Source organism: Herpailurus yagouaroundi, unplaced genomic scaffold, assembly GCF_014898765.1.
Source record: "Herpailurus yagouaroundi ecotype Mexico unplaced genomic scaffold, PumYag 67793, whole genome shotgun sequence".
Lineage (NCBI taxonomy): Eukaryota > Metazoa > Chordata > Mammalia > Carnivora > Felidae > Herpailurus > Herpailurus yagouaroundi.
This window is the reverse complement of record NW_024420586.1, coordinates 16480929-16494726: the sequence shown is the minus strand read 5'-3', so window position 1 is coordinate 16494726 and position 13798 is coordinate 16480929. Positions and strand designations below refer to the sequence as shown.

Here is a 13798-nt window from a genome sequence, read left to right as displayed (position 1 = left end):
TGACTTCAGTCTCCATACGGCAGCCACTGATAATATTGCCTTCACTTTTGTTGTCCTGGGATAGCATCTCCAATATATGTTAGCAGATAAGCTTTAAAAAAATACAGATGAGGTGCCTGGGTGGCTCAGTAGGTTAAGACTCTTGATTTCAGCTCAGGTCATGATCTCACAGTTTGTGCGATCATGAGATCGAGCCCCACATGGGGCTCTGTGCTATCAGCACAGATTCTCTCTCTCCCTCGCTCTCTACCTCTCCCCCACTCATGCCTGCGTGTGCGCACACGCTCTCTCTTTCTTTTTCATACTCTCTTTCAAAATAAATAAACATTTTTTAAAAACCATAAAATGCAGATAGTTCTGGCTTTGCATAGTAGTATGGGACTGTAAATGACCATTAAATCTGCAACCATGCAAAGCAACTTTATTAATAAGTGGGAAATATCACAATTGTTCTGTGACTTTTAATTTTTTGTCAAAACATTTAGTACTCTCCTTTTGTCAGTTATAAATGAGTAGGGAAATGAAAAAATTAGCAAAAGTGAAATATATTTATTATGCCATAATTTAAAACATTAGAAGCATGGAGAATTATAGTGTTTTATTTTTTGTAAAAAATGGTCAAGAGTAGTTTGAACCATGCATGCTGTCTTCTTATTATATAGCATATGTTATAGAGCAAACATCTTGTCTATGCTTTGCTGAATTGCCATACTCTCTACGTTTGGATCACCTGCCAACATTTTATCCTTTGCACTTTCAACATTATAAATTATCTCTGAGAATTCATTTAATGTGAAGTGCTTTGCTGGTGTCACTTCCTCTGGAACATCTTTACACTCAGTGTCACAACTGCTTTCCTCATTTATGTCGGTAAGTTTGTCTTCACTAAGTTCCTCTGGCTGCATAGCTGCAGCCTTTCAAACAATTAGCAGGGTCAACAATACCACCATAAACTATTTCTTCTATAAATGCATTCCCATTTGATTCAAATTTTACTGCCAGTGTTGTGGGTTTTTTTTTTTTTAATTTCTCTTCTGTACGTTGATCTCTGTCAGACAATTCCTCCTTTCGATTATTCATTTTTATAAAGTGGCACCTAAGCTTATCATTGGGAAAAAAGAAGGCATCGCAACCACACTCGTTGTTGTTTGTAGGTAAACTGAATAACAGATGCCCAGTGAGCAACCACCAAACTTTGAAAGAAGTCATGCAATTGGTCATTGATCATGATGTGCAGCTCTCATTTACATAGTGATTCGTGGACAAAAGAGCGAGCAGTGAAGTTTTTCCTTTATGCAACTGCTCACAATTAATATACTATGGCAGCTGAAATCAACAGTGTACTCAAAAGACTGGTGTTATTTGACTCAACTGTGCTAATTGAAATCCCTACATATTGGGACCGTGCAAAGGAAGGACTGCCTGTGCTCCAAAGGCTTTCTCATTGCAGAACTCTTCACATACCATTCTTTCTGTCCGGAACACTCTCCCCTCAGCTCTTGATGCTGGCTTTCTCAGCCTTAGGCCAAGGGCTTAAACACCACCTCCTGGGAGATTCCTTCCCTGACAGTGTTGAGTAATCTCCGCTTTGCCTTCATGTTGTTCATGCTACTTATCATAATTTTTAAATATGTATTTATATGTCTGTTTATATTACTTACTTTTTATCTTCCCATTAAACTATATGATCCATGATGGCAGGGATCCTGCCTGTTTTATTAATGTATACCCAGTGCTTGTTACAATGTCTGGGATATAGTAGGTATTCAATAAATATTTCCTAGGTAAATGGGCGAATGAATGATATTACGTGTCTGGACAAAAGTAAAACAATTTGTATAAGAATGAATTCAGCAGATTTCTGAGAATTAATTTAGAGAGATTTTCCATGATGGGTTTTCAATGTCTTTATGAAAGTCTGATGACAAGAAAAAGACACCAAGAGCCCCCCAAACAGAATTAATGTTGAGGGAAGAGCAAGTATGGGCTGTAGCCTAGGCTGAACACAAGGCCTGAGTGTCATGGAGGAAAACTGATTGTGGCCTAGGGTGTTGCTAAAGCTGAAATTCCCCAGGGCTCAACGACTCTGGTGTAGTATTTGCACTCCTGGGAACAATAGTTGGACATACGCACATGAAGCAAAAGCATCATAATAACCTCGGAACTCAGGCACAGCAGTCTGAGTCAAGTGCAAAAACCTGGAAGACTGGTGAGAGGATCTGGTGGGACAAACTTTTGCCCACAGCACCCTGAGAGCCAAACCCAAAGTACAGTAATAGTGAACTATACCAATACTTTGGTTCCCTCTCTCCACAAGCCCCTTTTATACTAAGTCCCCAGGGCTCTTGGGGACAAAAAGGGTAGAGAGGTAGATACTGTACATCTGGTTATCATAGTATGTGAGTGATTAACTGGAAATGTTTTTTAATTGCATCTCAACCAGTGAAGGGGAGGCATACTGTTTACACCATTGAAAAATCATTAGACTAGTCACCGCCTTTCTCTGTTCTATCCAGGAGGTGGGGCAGGAAGTGTTCCCATAGGAAAAATTGCTGCTTTTCATAGATATCAGGAACTAACCAGGAAAATTTATCACTGGAAGGAAAGCAAACACAATGGTTCAAGTTTAAGTTCCTATCCTGTTTACTGTCTCCTCATAGACCTCCTCTTGGCTCTGAAATGGAGCTGCCACACCTCTTTCCTAAGCTGCTTAAAATGTAGAGAAAAGCAGAAGAGGTCCGCAGTTGTACCTTTGTTGAAACACCTCTGCCGTAGGCCTCCCCCCGCTTTTTTCCTGGTCTATATCAAGCATTTCTGGCTTTCTGGTGATAAACCCACACGCAAATTATCCAGCTAAAACCACTGGCATAAATGGCTACTTATAGAGACCTCATGCTTCAGTTGGAGGCAGCCTATCCTGGTTCTCGAGTGCCTGAACCTGGGCCAGAATCACTATTTTAGTGTTCCCATAAAAATACTTGGTTTTCTCGTACACATAATAGGGAGGATCCAATACTGGATGAAACAATGGGAACCGCGTACAGATTTTCTGTCAAAACTGTCATTGCAGTCTGGTTAAAGCCAGAGCTTTTGAAAAAGGCAAGACTAGTTCCTTACATTAATTGTATCCCTGGAAGAAATAATTACAGAGATTTCTCAGCCCCAAATCACTGAATGCTAAGAAGTTAAGCCAAGGTAATAGTAGATCTTTGTATTAGCTTTACCCAAATATCTTCCTAGCTAGAAAATGGAAGCATATTCTGTATTGGCAGAATAAAGCCTTTCATTGCAAGAGTCTGCGTTTTCTAACTCTGGTAAATTGTTTGGAGCACGGGAGGAGACCTGGATGTGTTCCCTTGTATAATTGTATTTTGTTGGAAGAGAAAGTGCTTGATTTGAGTAAAATGTGGTCAGTCAGAAACAGACTGCCAGAATAGGAAAAAAATTCAGTGTTAAATGATATTTTGATTCCCATGGAAAATTTGAGATGAAGACTATCTTCTGGAGGCATAAGGGGGTAGTCAATGGGCCGTATGGCTGAGATTTTTGTGTTTCTTTAATGTTGCAGATTGATGCAACCATTAAGGCGTATGTTCTTGGTTTTATTTTTTCTTTCTTTACTAAGATATCTTGGCTGTATTTTAAAAAAGGATACTGCGTAAGGGTAGAATGGCCAACTTTATCAGTTTGGAAGGATCAAAATAATCACAGCAGTGGAATAAAAACAGCAGTGGTTTTAATTATTCAAATTCTAGTCCTAGTCAAACTTTGACCTCGGGACGATCACTTTCCATCTTTGGCCTCAGTTCTTTATCTGAAAAATTAAGAAAATGAACTTACAATCAGTGATCTGTCTTGTCTTTGTCTTCCGCAACATTCGTGAAGTTTATAAACACAAGATTTCCCATAGGCCATACTGGAGCCATCCGAATTCTCAGTGGCCTGCCTTTAATTTTATCCCTTTCTTGCCATCTCAATATTGGAATGCATGCAAGGGAGACTGACTTTACCTTCACAAAACCCTTGAATCTCATCCTACTGATTTGAAAAAAAAAAAAAAAAAAAGCACAAACGGTCCAAATTTCTTTACTTTATTAACAATAATAGTTTATTACTAAAAATTGACTTGCAACCTTTCTCACTGTTGCCACATGCTCACATGTGGTATAAATCACTGTTGTAATGGGGGGACTAGGTGGTTCCTAAGATATCTTAGATCGTCAGCCTTCTAAAATGGTGCAACTTCCGCTCATCTGAAAAACGAAGCAGGCTCGCTTTGTGCAGACCTGCTATTATAGGTCTGGAACCCTGACACTGTTGAAAATCTGTAGCTGCCCTACTTCTTCTATCTTAGTTAAATCACTACATTACTGAAAATAACAAACCGGAAATAAACCCAAATTTTATTGTTGGCCAAGGGAAATATCATGACCCCCTTCCACGCCTGATCTCAGACCCTGTATAGTTTTGTGAAGCCGGGAAGTATGTTTTTAACAGGGCATTCATTTTCAGTTAGGACAGAAGTCGTGACTAATCACAGAGGACTGTTTTCTCTCCTCTAGGCAAGAGCACGGATGGCCTGTAATCACTTCATCGGTGTGTCCACACGCGTACAGATAGCATGGGTGTGGGATGAAGGGAGCATAATGAGTTATGTAAGCCCTTAGAGAGGTCTGGAATGAAATACCTGAAAACCAGTCACCTCCGCTCCAATCCATAACCTCCACAAAATTGGGTGGCTTAGCTCAATATTCTCTGAAGAAATTTCTATTTCTGAGATGAAATTGAACTGCACTTACAAATTGGTCTTCTCTGATAAAGAAAGAGATTTTTTTTAGTGATTTCTTTAAAAGCTCTAAGTGGTTTCCCTAATAGGCAACAAATCACAGGACACTGTCTATTATCCAAACACCGCCAGGCTCTAGAGCCTTGTTTGTGAGATGAAAAGCCTATGGATTGGGTCTTCTCGGCAGTCTTGGTGTCTGATCCTATTGATTTGGGGGAAAAAAAGAAATAATAATTGACGAAAAATGATTGATTCAGGAGGCTGCATGAATGGTTTCAGCCTCACTTAAGCTGTTATTTTTATCCTGTCCATGGCAATATGGCTGCTCACTTCAAAACGGTGCGGTACCCGTTTTATGGCATTGCCAAACACCGACCACACATTTCTTATCACTCTCTGGTGTTAAGGTCACATGGTATATTCTGTAGCAAGGTCCCTCCACCCTTCCCAAGAGATATGGGTCGGGGGTGGGGGGAAGAACTCGACTCCCTGTGGAAGGCTGAAAGTCAAAGTACAATACAGGCAGAGTTGACTGGGAGTTTTCACTGTTGTTGAGAGGTCATCAAAGGCCTTAGGTCTTACTGGACCTCAGCAAACCTGAATTCATCTAGCTGGCAAGTAGCACGGCTAACGAAAAGAGTTGGAAAGAAAAATACCCACGCCGCATGAGAACAACACCGTTTCAAAGTCAGCCCATTTTCATGAGAGGCTTATGCTCTTAAGTTTCTAATGGCATGAGTGATTCGAGGCTCTCATATTTTCAAATAGTAGGTACAGATTTGGGCCGATTTAGCTAGGCTTTAGCCTCAGCCCCATTCACTGTGAGAGACAGCTAGCCAGGACTTTGAGAATTATGGTCTGACTACTGGATGTAGATGATAGCATATTAGTAAATACCAAAGAAGCCTCAACATTTGGCAGATGTTTTAGTTCCAAACATTTAATTTGTGACCGTTATTTAAAAAATCTCTCGTGGTTGGTGGGTTTGAGCCCCGCATTGGGCTCTGTGCTGACCGCTCAGAGGCTGGAGCCTGCTTCGGCTTCTGTGTCTCCCTCTCTCTCTGCTCCTCTCCTGCTTGCACTTGCTCTCTCTCTCTCTCTCTCTCTCTCTCTCTCTCTCAAAAATAAACATTAAAAATCAATAATTACTGTAATTTTCAAAGAAGAGTAGAAGTTTAAGTTTCAAGCTTTGGCTGTTCATTCAGGTGATTATTTTCAGCTCAGTGATGATTCTTTGTTAAAAACTATGGGAAAAAATGTCATCAAACTGTTATCTGATGTAATGCAGTGACATGGAATAATAAAATAATGAACATTGGTCTGTCACTTTACAGTTTTCACGCGCATTATCTCGCTGATTATCACTAGACTGTGACTTCATGTGTCTGGTATGAAGTACCTTCTTTGCCACTGTATCTCCAACACCTTGCAAGGAGCATGGCTCGGAAGTAGGTGCTCAGTAAGTATTTATTAAACGAATGGTTGAACCACCTTGTGATGTAAGCAGAGCAGGTATTACTCTTTTTCCCATTTTATAGGGGAAGCAACATTTCAGAAAAGTTTAACGACTTGCTCAAGGTGATAGAGCCAGAAAGTGGTGGTACCAGGCCTTGAATCTCGTTCTTTAGACTCCAAAACCTGAGATTTCCTCCACATACTTGGGTTATGTGGTCAAACTCTAGTACTAATTGGTAAACCCCAGAATTTCTCTTGGCCTCATAAACCTTCTCTGTAAAATAAGAGAAGGCTAATAATATTCTGTGGCTCTGACGTCCCACCTAGGTCTAATACTATGAGCTCAATTTACAGTATCATTTACAATGTCATTCTGGCTTCTGAGAGTCTTCTATTCACCAAAGAAATGGTGCTAATGATACAGTCCAGAGAGGTCAGAGCTGTCAGGTGGCCCAGAGGAGGGACTCAGGGCCACTGTCAAAGACCCACTTAGTCACAGTGGGAGAAAACTTCAGACAACTTCAGACTAGAAGTTTCTCCTTTTAGGAAGTCAATGAGGTTGTTTTGAGGTTGGTTGGAAAGAGTCTCTGGGAAAATTCTATGTGATTGTTATCATGCAGTTACTCTAGAAGCTTTCTGGCAACGATGTGCACATTTGATGGCCTTGCTTCCTCAGTTAGCTAGTTGCCCCTATCCCCTTCCCCACAGACACACCCCACACCACCCCCACTGCGTGCTCAATAACTATAAAGCAGGATGTAACTCATAGGAAGAATTCACTGGAAACAGCCGCCTTTCACATGCTACCAAGAATTTCAGGGATAGATTCCAAACATGGATTTTGTTTTAAAAATTTCATTATCCTCATCACACATAAGGCTCCTTGGCAGCAGCTTTGTAAATATTTATCTGGTTGTTATTTGGGGTCTCATTTTTTTAAGAACTGATTAATCCCCACTCCCTAGAATGATGTATTATTTTCAAGCAAATCCAAATACAAGCGAAGACCCTGTGTAAATTGGTTCTAATTTTTCTTCAGCCAGGATCCCGTTTAGAATGTACACAAACGGAAGATGTCAAGAACATTTAGCCTGTTACACCCTAGGAGGTTAGTGACGCACCCCCGCACCCCTGCTCCCAGCCTGCTCTGAAATCTGATTAGAGGGGACTGAGAAATGAAGGCTCACCTGGAATTAGAGACAGCTGTCTCAAATAAGGGTAGAGCCTGGCACTAAACCCTCCAAAACGACGCCTTTTCGAGGCTGTGCTCCTTTGCAGAATAGAACTTCAGTTATCACCATAGTTCCTAAGTCAGACTCCAATCTCTGACCATCACTTACCGAAAATTTCGAACCACGAAATTGTGACCATTTCTAAGAGCTGCCTTGTTCAACAGGGTCCTCAAATTAAACAGCATCTTCTTTTGATAATGAAAAAGATCACTGTATGCTCTTGAAAACGCCTCACCAAGGTCGACAGACAGTGGGCTCCACCTAAAAGCTAAGAATGCTTTCAACTGCAGTGAGAGAGCAAAGGTAAAATCACCCTTCAACTACCTTATCAAATTCCCCTGGTTAGAGATACTGCAGGTCAGGGTACAGGAATGCCTGCACTTTAAGCCAAGCTCCACCACTGTGTGTGTGTGTGCGTGTGTGTGTGTGTGTGTGTGTGTGTGTGTGTGTGTCTGTTTAGAAGGAATCCTGATTCTTTTGGTGGCCAGACTCCTCATTTTTCATAATATATTTATGCTGTCACATACTTGCACAAAATCAATTGACAAGTACTCATTGGGCGTATAATATATGCAGGGCGTTGCAGTGCTGGCTGCTGTAAAGGTACATAGAAATAACCCACTGAGAAAATGTGAATCGTCAGTGCAGAACCCCAGATGTAGACATGACAACCCGGAGTATTTCCAACGGTATTTCATTTGTAACTCTAAGTCTCAGCTTTCCCGCAAAAACAAACAGAAAGAAATGCCCCAGAGCTATTTTTGTGGTGGCAAAAAGCTGGAGTGGGGAGGTATAATAAAAAGATCTCAGTCCTGGAGCTCCCATTGTGCCTTGCACACAGTAGGTCTTCGATAAGCAAGTAGTTGCTTATTAATTCTAGCAGGAACCCACAATCAGTAGAAGTGGGGAGGGGGTACCATACGCTCCTCCCCTGGTAGCCTCTCCAGATCACTAAGAGGTCTTCCAATGCTTTACATTTATTCATTCATCCACAGTTATAAATCAGATATTTTCAAAATCCGTTCTGTGTCAGATATTGGACTAGGCTGGAACTTCAGTGAAGGAAGATGATCTCACTGTCACAGAGTTTGCAGTTCAGTAAGTGTGATAATATTTGTAAATAAGCATACATAACACAAGCCCGTAGGAGAGGTCCAGATAAAGCGCTACCATATCACAGGGAAGAAAAAGTACTCTAAGCTGGGAAGGGTGGGAGGCAGGAAAGAAAGGGCTGCATCTTCTGATCAATTTATGTGACTTTAGCAAACCCAGGTAAACACTCGCTAGAAGTTTATGCAATGCAAAAAAAAAAATATGCTATTTAAAAATTAATTATGGCCACTTCAGGAACTGGAATGGTTATGATGTCATAATTAATGTCAGCAGGGAAATAAATCTTATTGCTATTCCCTTCTACTTACAAAGAATGATGCGGGACAGAGAGGGAAAGACTGAACCGTTCAAACCTTTACTAAGTCTTCTGTTCCAGAAAGAATATTCCAGGCAGAGGCAAGTGTTCACAAGGGTACAAGAGTAAGAAGGTATAGAGTGAATGTTCCAAGTGGGAGAATAGAAGTCTGCTTTGTTGGAAAAGACTGTAAAGCATCTTTGAAGAGGCAAAAGAGGCCAGTTGTTGGATAGGTTTCAGACAGTGAAATTGCTCTATGTAATACAAGGAAGGAAATTGAATGTTTGCAGTGAGATTGAGGGAAAAGAGGTCAAACTGTATGCTAGTGTAAAGCCCGTATCTCCAGTCAAGTGTGCTACCTACACAAACAACTCATGTTAGCAATGCTTGGGGAGAAATCAAGTGTCTGCAGTGCTGTGGTGTAGAAAGTAGGTGGCATTTCTGAGATGCCAAAGAGACTCAGAAACCCTTCTAATTCTACTGAGGTAGGAGCTCAGTCCCTCAGAGGAGACTAAGAAAACTGAAACCACCCACAACCCCTAGCGAGATTGGAAGATAAAAGGTGCACCACACGTGGGATGAGGTTAGAGGCAATTTCATTGAATCTCAAAAGAGATTCTGGGTAACATGTGGAAGAGCACCATAGAGGGTTTGACATTCATCCTCAGAGTTCATGCTTTCATTGACCCACACCATGACTCCTCTAATTCCATTTTAACTGCGTGGTTTGGCACCCTACCTAGTTCCCTTTCTTCACCCAGCCCTCCATTCACTCATTTTTCTCTTCCACCACCAACAGTTGTGCAGTGATCACAGACTGGGTCTCTGTACTAGGTGGGCTCTGAGGGAAATAGTGATAAATAGGAGTGATGGATCCTTTCCCACTCGGAGTCAACCATTTTGTCTCTTTGCTCTGACGCCAGGCATTCTAACCAAGGGGGAGGGGCTTGTTCTCTGCTTCCTTGCTTCAGAAAAGAAAATGAAAAAAAAAAAAAAGTTCTGCATTGTGGCATTGATGGATTTGTGTCATGTAAATGCTCCCACCACGGCCAGATCCAAGCTCCCAAAGTGACATCACTGAACATGGAGTTGGGGGAGAGGTGTAGGATGGGCTCTTGCAAGCCATTGTGAGCACAGCACTGCCGACCACTCCTATCCGGAAAGGATTCTCTCTAGATTTGGAAAGGAATATTGGGGCCAGATTGTTGAGGGCCTTGAAAGCCAGATTATGGGGTTAAGAATTTAATCTATAGTCAAATAAGGAAGATTATTAAAGTTTTAGAGCTGGGGCAGACAAGGGGACATATGTTACTATCTGCGCCATATTGTGAAAACATGAATCCAGCAGCATTGTGTAAGAAGTATGGTGGAGAGAATATGGAGGCAGAGACAAAGGTTATTGTGTTAGAACAAGGACGTGAGCACATACTGGGGATGTGGAAATAGAAAACAGAGGATGGATGCAAGAAAGATTTAGGGATTAGAATCCACCTATCAGAACAACTGATAGGATGTGGAGGGAAGGGAAATGGTAAAGTTAATGAGACTCCAGGATTCCAAGTGTATCCTGTCATTTGACATTTGAGCCTAAAATTCCAAATGGCCAAATGGTACCATTGAGGATATAAAGAATGTTAGTTTCTTGATGTTTTTAAAAAAGTTGTTCTTTTTTAAGTTTATTTATTCTGAGAAAGAGAGAGAGAGTGTGGGCAGGGGAGGGGGGGGGAGGGAGAGAATCCCAAGTAGGCTCCATACCAACAGTGTATAGCCCAATGCAGGGCTTGAACTCACAAACCCATGAAATCATGACCTGAGCCAAGATCAAGAGTCAGTGCTTTAACCAACTGAGCCACCCAGGCGCCCCTGTTAGTTTATTGACATTTAAAGCTTATAAGCATCATGTATGAACTTGAAATATTCCTTTGAAATTGCTAGTTTCCCTAGTGAAGTTCAGGCATCGAAGGGGGAATCAACGTGACGTAAAGAATTATGGGAAGGATGCTTGAAGATCAAATGCCATCTCTGGCTGGGTTGCTAACAGATAGCAAATTTGGCCAAATCAATCACTTGACTGCCCTTTCACCCTCCGGGTCCTCACCTGTCTAAATAAAGGTTTTATAAAGTGAGCTATTACACTACTTGCTAAACTTTAACATGATAACCAAACATGAAGTTCAGTGTCTAACAACCTCAGCATAGCTATTGCCAAAGATCTATTGCAACTTTGAGCTCTGTACAAATAAGACATATGGCTGTGACTGCAGTGAGAAACTCTGTTTATTTCAGTGTTAGTAATTACATAAATACTTTTTATAGCTGGTTGTATGGAATCTTTAGAATCCTAGGAAATGTAAAGCATTTGCATGCAGTACACACTTGAGTTACAAGCCCTATGAAATTGTCACTGGTGCTCTATCTCACACTAGATAAGAACAAAAAAAGCACATATCCCAGTGTGAGACCAGACACCATCCTGTGACTGTGAGGAGGAGCAGCCTTAGAATGAAGTGTGGTTTGCCAGAGTGCAAGAAAGAAGGAATCTTGGTCATTTATGACATCACTGAGTTGCAAAATCAACCAACCTCATGACCCTCCCTACCACTAGGCACCGTGTCCTATAAAATAATAAATGCCCTTTTTGTTCAAGCCACTTTGGGTTTTTTTAATTTAAATTTTAGTTAGTTAGCATGCAGTGCAATATTGGTTTCAGGAGTAGAATTCAGTGATCCATCACTTACATACCACACCCGGTGCTCATCCCAACAAGTGCCCTCCTTAGTACCCATCACCATTTTAGCCCATCTCCCACCCACTTCCCTCCACCAACCCTCAGTTTGTTCCCTGTCATTAAGCATCTTTTGTGGTTTGTTTCCCTCTCTTCTCTCCCCCCTCCCTTCCCAAATGTTCATCTGTTTTGTTTCTCAAGTTCCACATATGAGTGAAATCATATGGTATTTGTCTTTCTCTGGTTGACTTCTTTCACCTGGCACATACATTCTAGCACCATCCACTGTTTAAGTCACTTTGAATTGAGGTTTTTGTTACTTGCAACTAAACGCATGCTAACTAATACACAATTTGGCTTAGGTTTTTAAAGATTTATTTCTCATATAACAATAGGGAAAGAATAATGTCCTTCGAAAATGTGGGTTCTAGTTTAGAACCAATCATTTATTGATGGAATGACGTTGGGCAAGTCAGTTTCCTTATCTACAAACAAAAACAATACTCTTTTTCTCTTCTTTATTTTTTTAAATTTTGGTTAAATGCACATACTTCATATATTTTGTAATTAAAAATTTAATTAACATGCAGTGAACTTAATTTTTTTTTTTTTTGGCACACAGAGCTATGAGTTGTAGTGCCTATATAGATTCGTGTAACCACTACCACAATCAAGATACAAAACATCTCCCCCCCAAATTCCCCCTTAAATTCTTTCATAGTCATACCCTTCTCTCACTCCCAACCCCTGGCACACCGATCTTTTCTCTCTCTCCTATGCTCTTGCCATTTCTAGAATGTAACTTAAATGGAATCATACAGTATATAATCTTCTGAGATTAGCTTCTTTCGCTCATGGTAATGCCTTTGAGATTCATTGCATTACTGTGTTTATCAGTAGTTTGTTCCTTTTTATTGCTGAATAGTATTCCATTGTATATACCATATGGAATACTATTGTATACACACACACACACACACACACACACACACACACACGCACACACTGGAATACTATTCAGCAATAAATACACATGGATATGTATATATCACAGTTTGTTTATTCATCCCCACTAAAGGATATTGAGTTGTTTCCTCATTCAGAACTTACAAATAGAGCTGTCACAAACCTTTATATTTAGGTTTTTGTGTGAACATAAGTTTACTTTCTTTAGGGTAAATATTTAGGTGTAGAGTGGCTGGATTAGATGGCAGGTATACATTTAACTTTTGAAGAAACTGCCAAAATATTTACCGGAGCACCTCTGCCTGTTTGCTTTTCCCCTCGTGATGCATGAGGGCTCCAATTGTGTTGCCTCCTTGTCAGCATTTGTTACTGTCAGTATTTTTCATCGTTGCCATCCAGATAGGTGTGTGGTCACTTCTGATTGTGGTTTTAGTCTGCATTTCTCTAAAGGCTGATGATGTTGACCATCTTTCCATGTGCTTATTTGTCATCTACATATCTTCTTTGCTGAAGTATCTGTCAAATCTTTTGCCTACTTAATTTTTTTCCAGTTTTATTAAGAAATAATTGACATACTTGGGGGGTGGGAGGGAGGAGAGGGTGGGTGATGGGTATTGAGGAGGGCACCTTTTGGGATGAGCACTGGGTGTTGTATGGAAACCAATTTGACAATAAATTTCATATATAAATAAAAAAAAAGAAATAATTGACATACATCACTGCATATATTTAATACAACATGATGGCTTGATTTACATATGTTGTGCAATGATGACCACAATAGGTTCAGCTAACATCCATCTTCTCATACACATACAATAAAAAGCATAGAGGGACGCCTGGGTGGCTCAGTCAGTTAAATGTCTGACTTGGGCTCAGGTCACGATCTCACAGTTCGTGAGTTTGGGCCTCTGTCATCTCAGAGCCTGCTTCAGATTCTCTTCCTCTCTCTCTGTCTACCCACTCCCCTACTCGTGCTCTCTCTCACTCTCAAAAATAGATAAACAAACATTTAAAAAAAGAGAAATAATTTTAAAAAAGAATATAAAAGAGGGAAAAAATTATCTGTGATAAGAACTCTTACTTTTCTACATCTCATATAGAGTGCCTACTTTATTTTTTAATTGAGTCATTTTTTATTTAGTTTTGAGAGTTCTTTATATATTCTTAACACAAGATCTTTATTGGATATGTGATTTGTAGATATTTTCTTTCAGTTTGCTGCT

The 13798-nt window shown here is 40.4% G+C and overlaps 1 protein-coding gene across 1 annotated transcript in view; it reads right to left on the bottom strand.

The window, feature by feature from the left end:
* The window catches only part of OTC (ornithine transcarbamylase), a 61898-nt gene extending 54240 nt beyond the window's left edge, over positions 1-7658 (bottom strand). Inside the window, exon 1 of the mRNA XM_040468885.1 lies at positions 7582-7658. Within this exon, the coding sequence (XP_040324819.1) occupies positions 7582-7658 (77 nt within the window). The remainder of the gene's footprint in view (positions 1-7581) is intronic.
* Positions 7659-13798: the final 6140 nt, after the last annotated feature.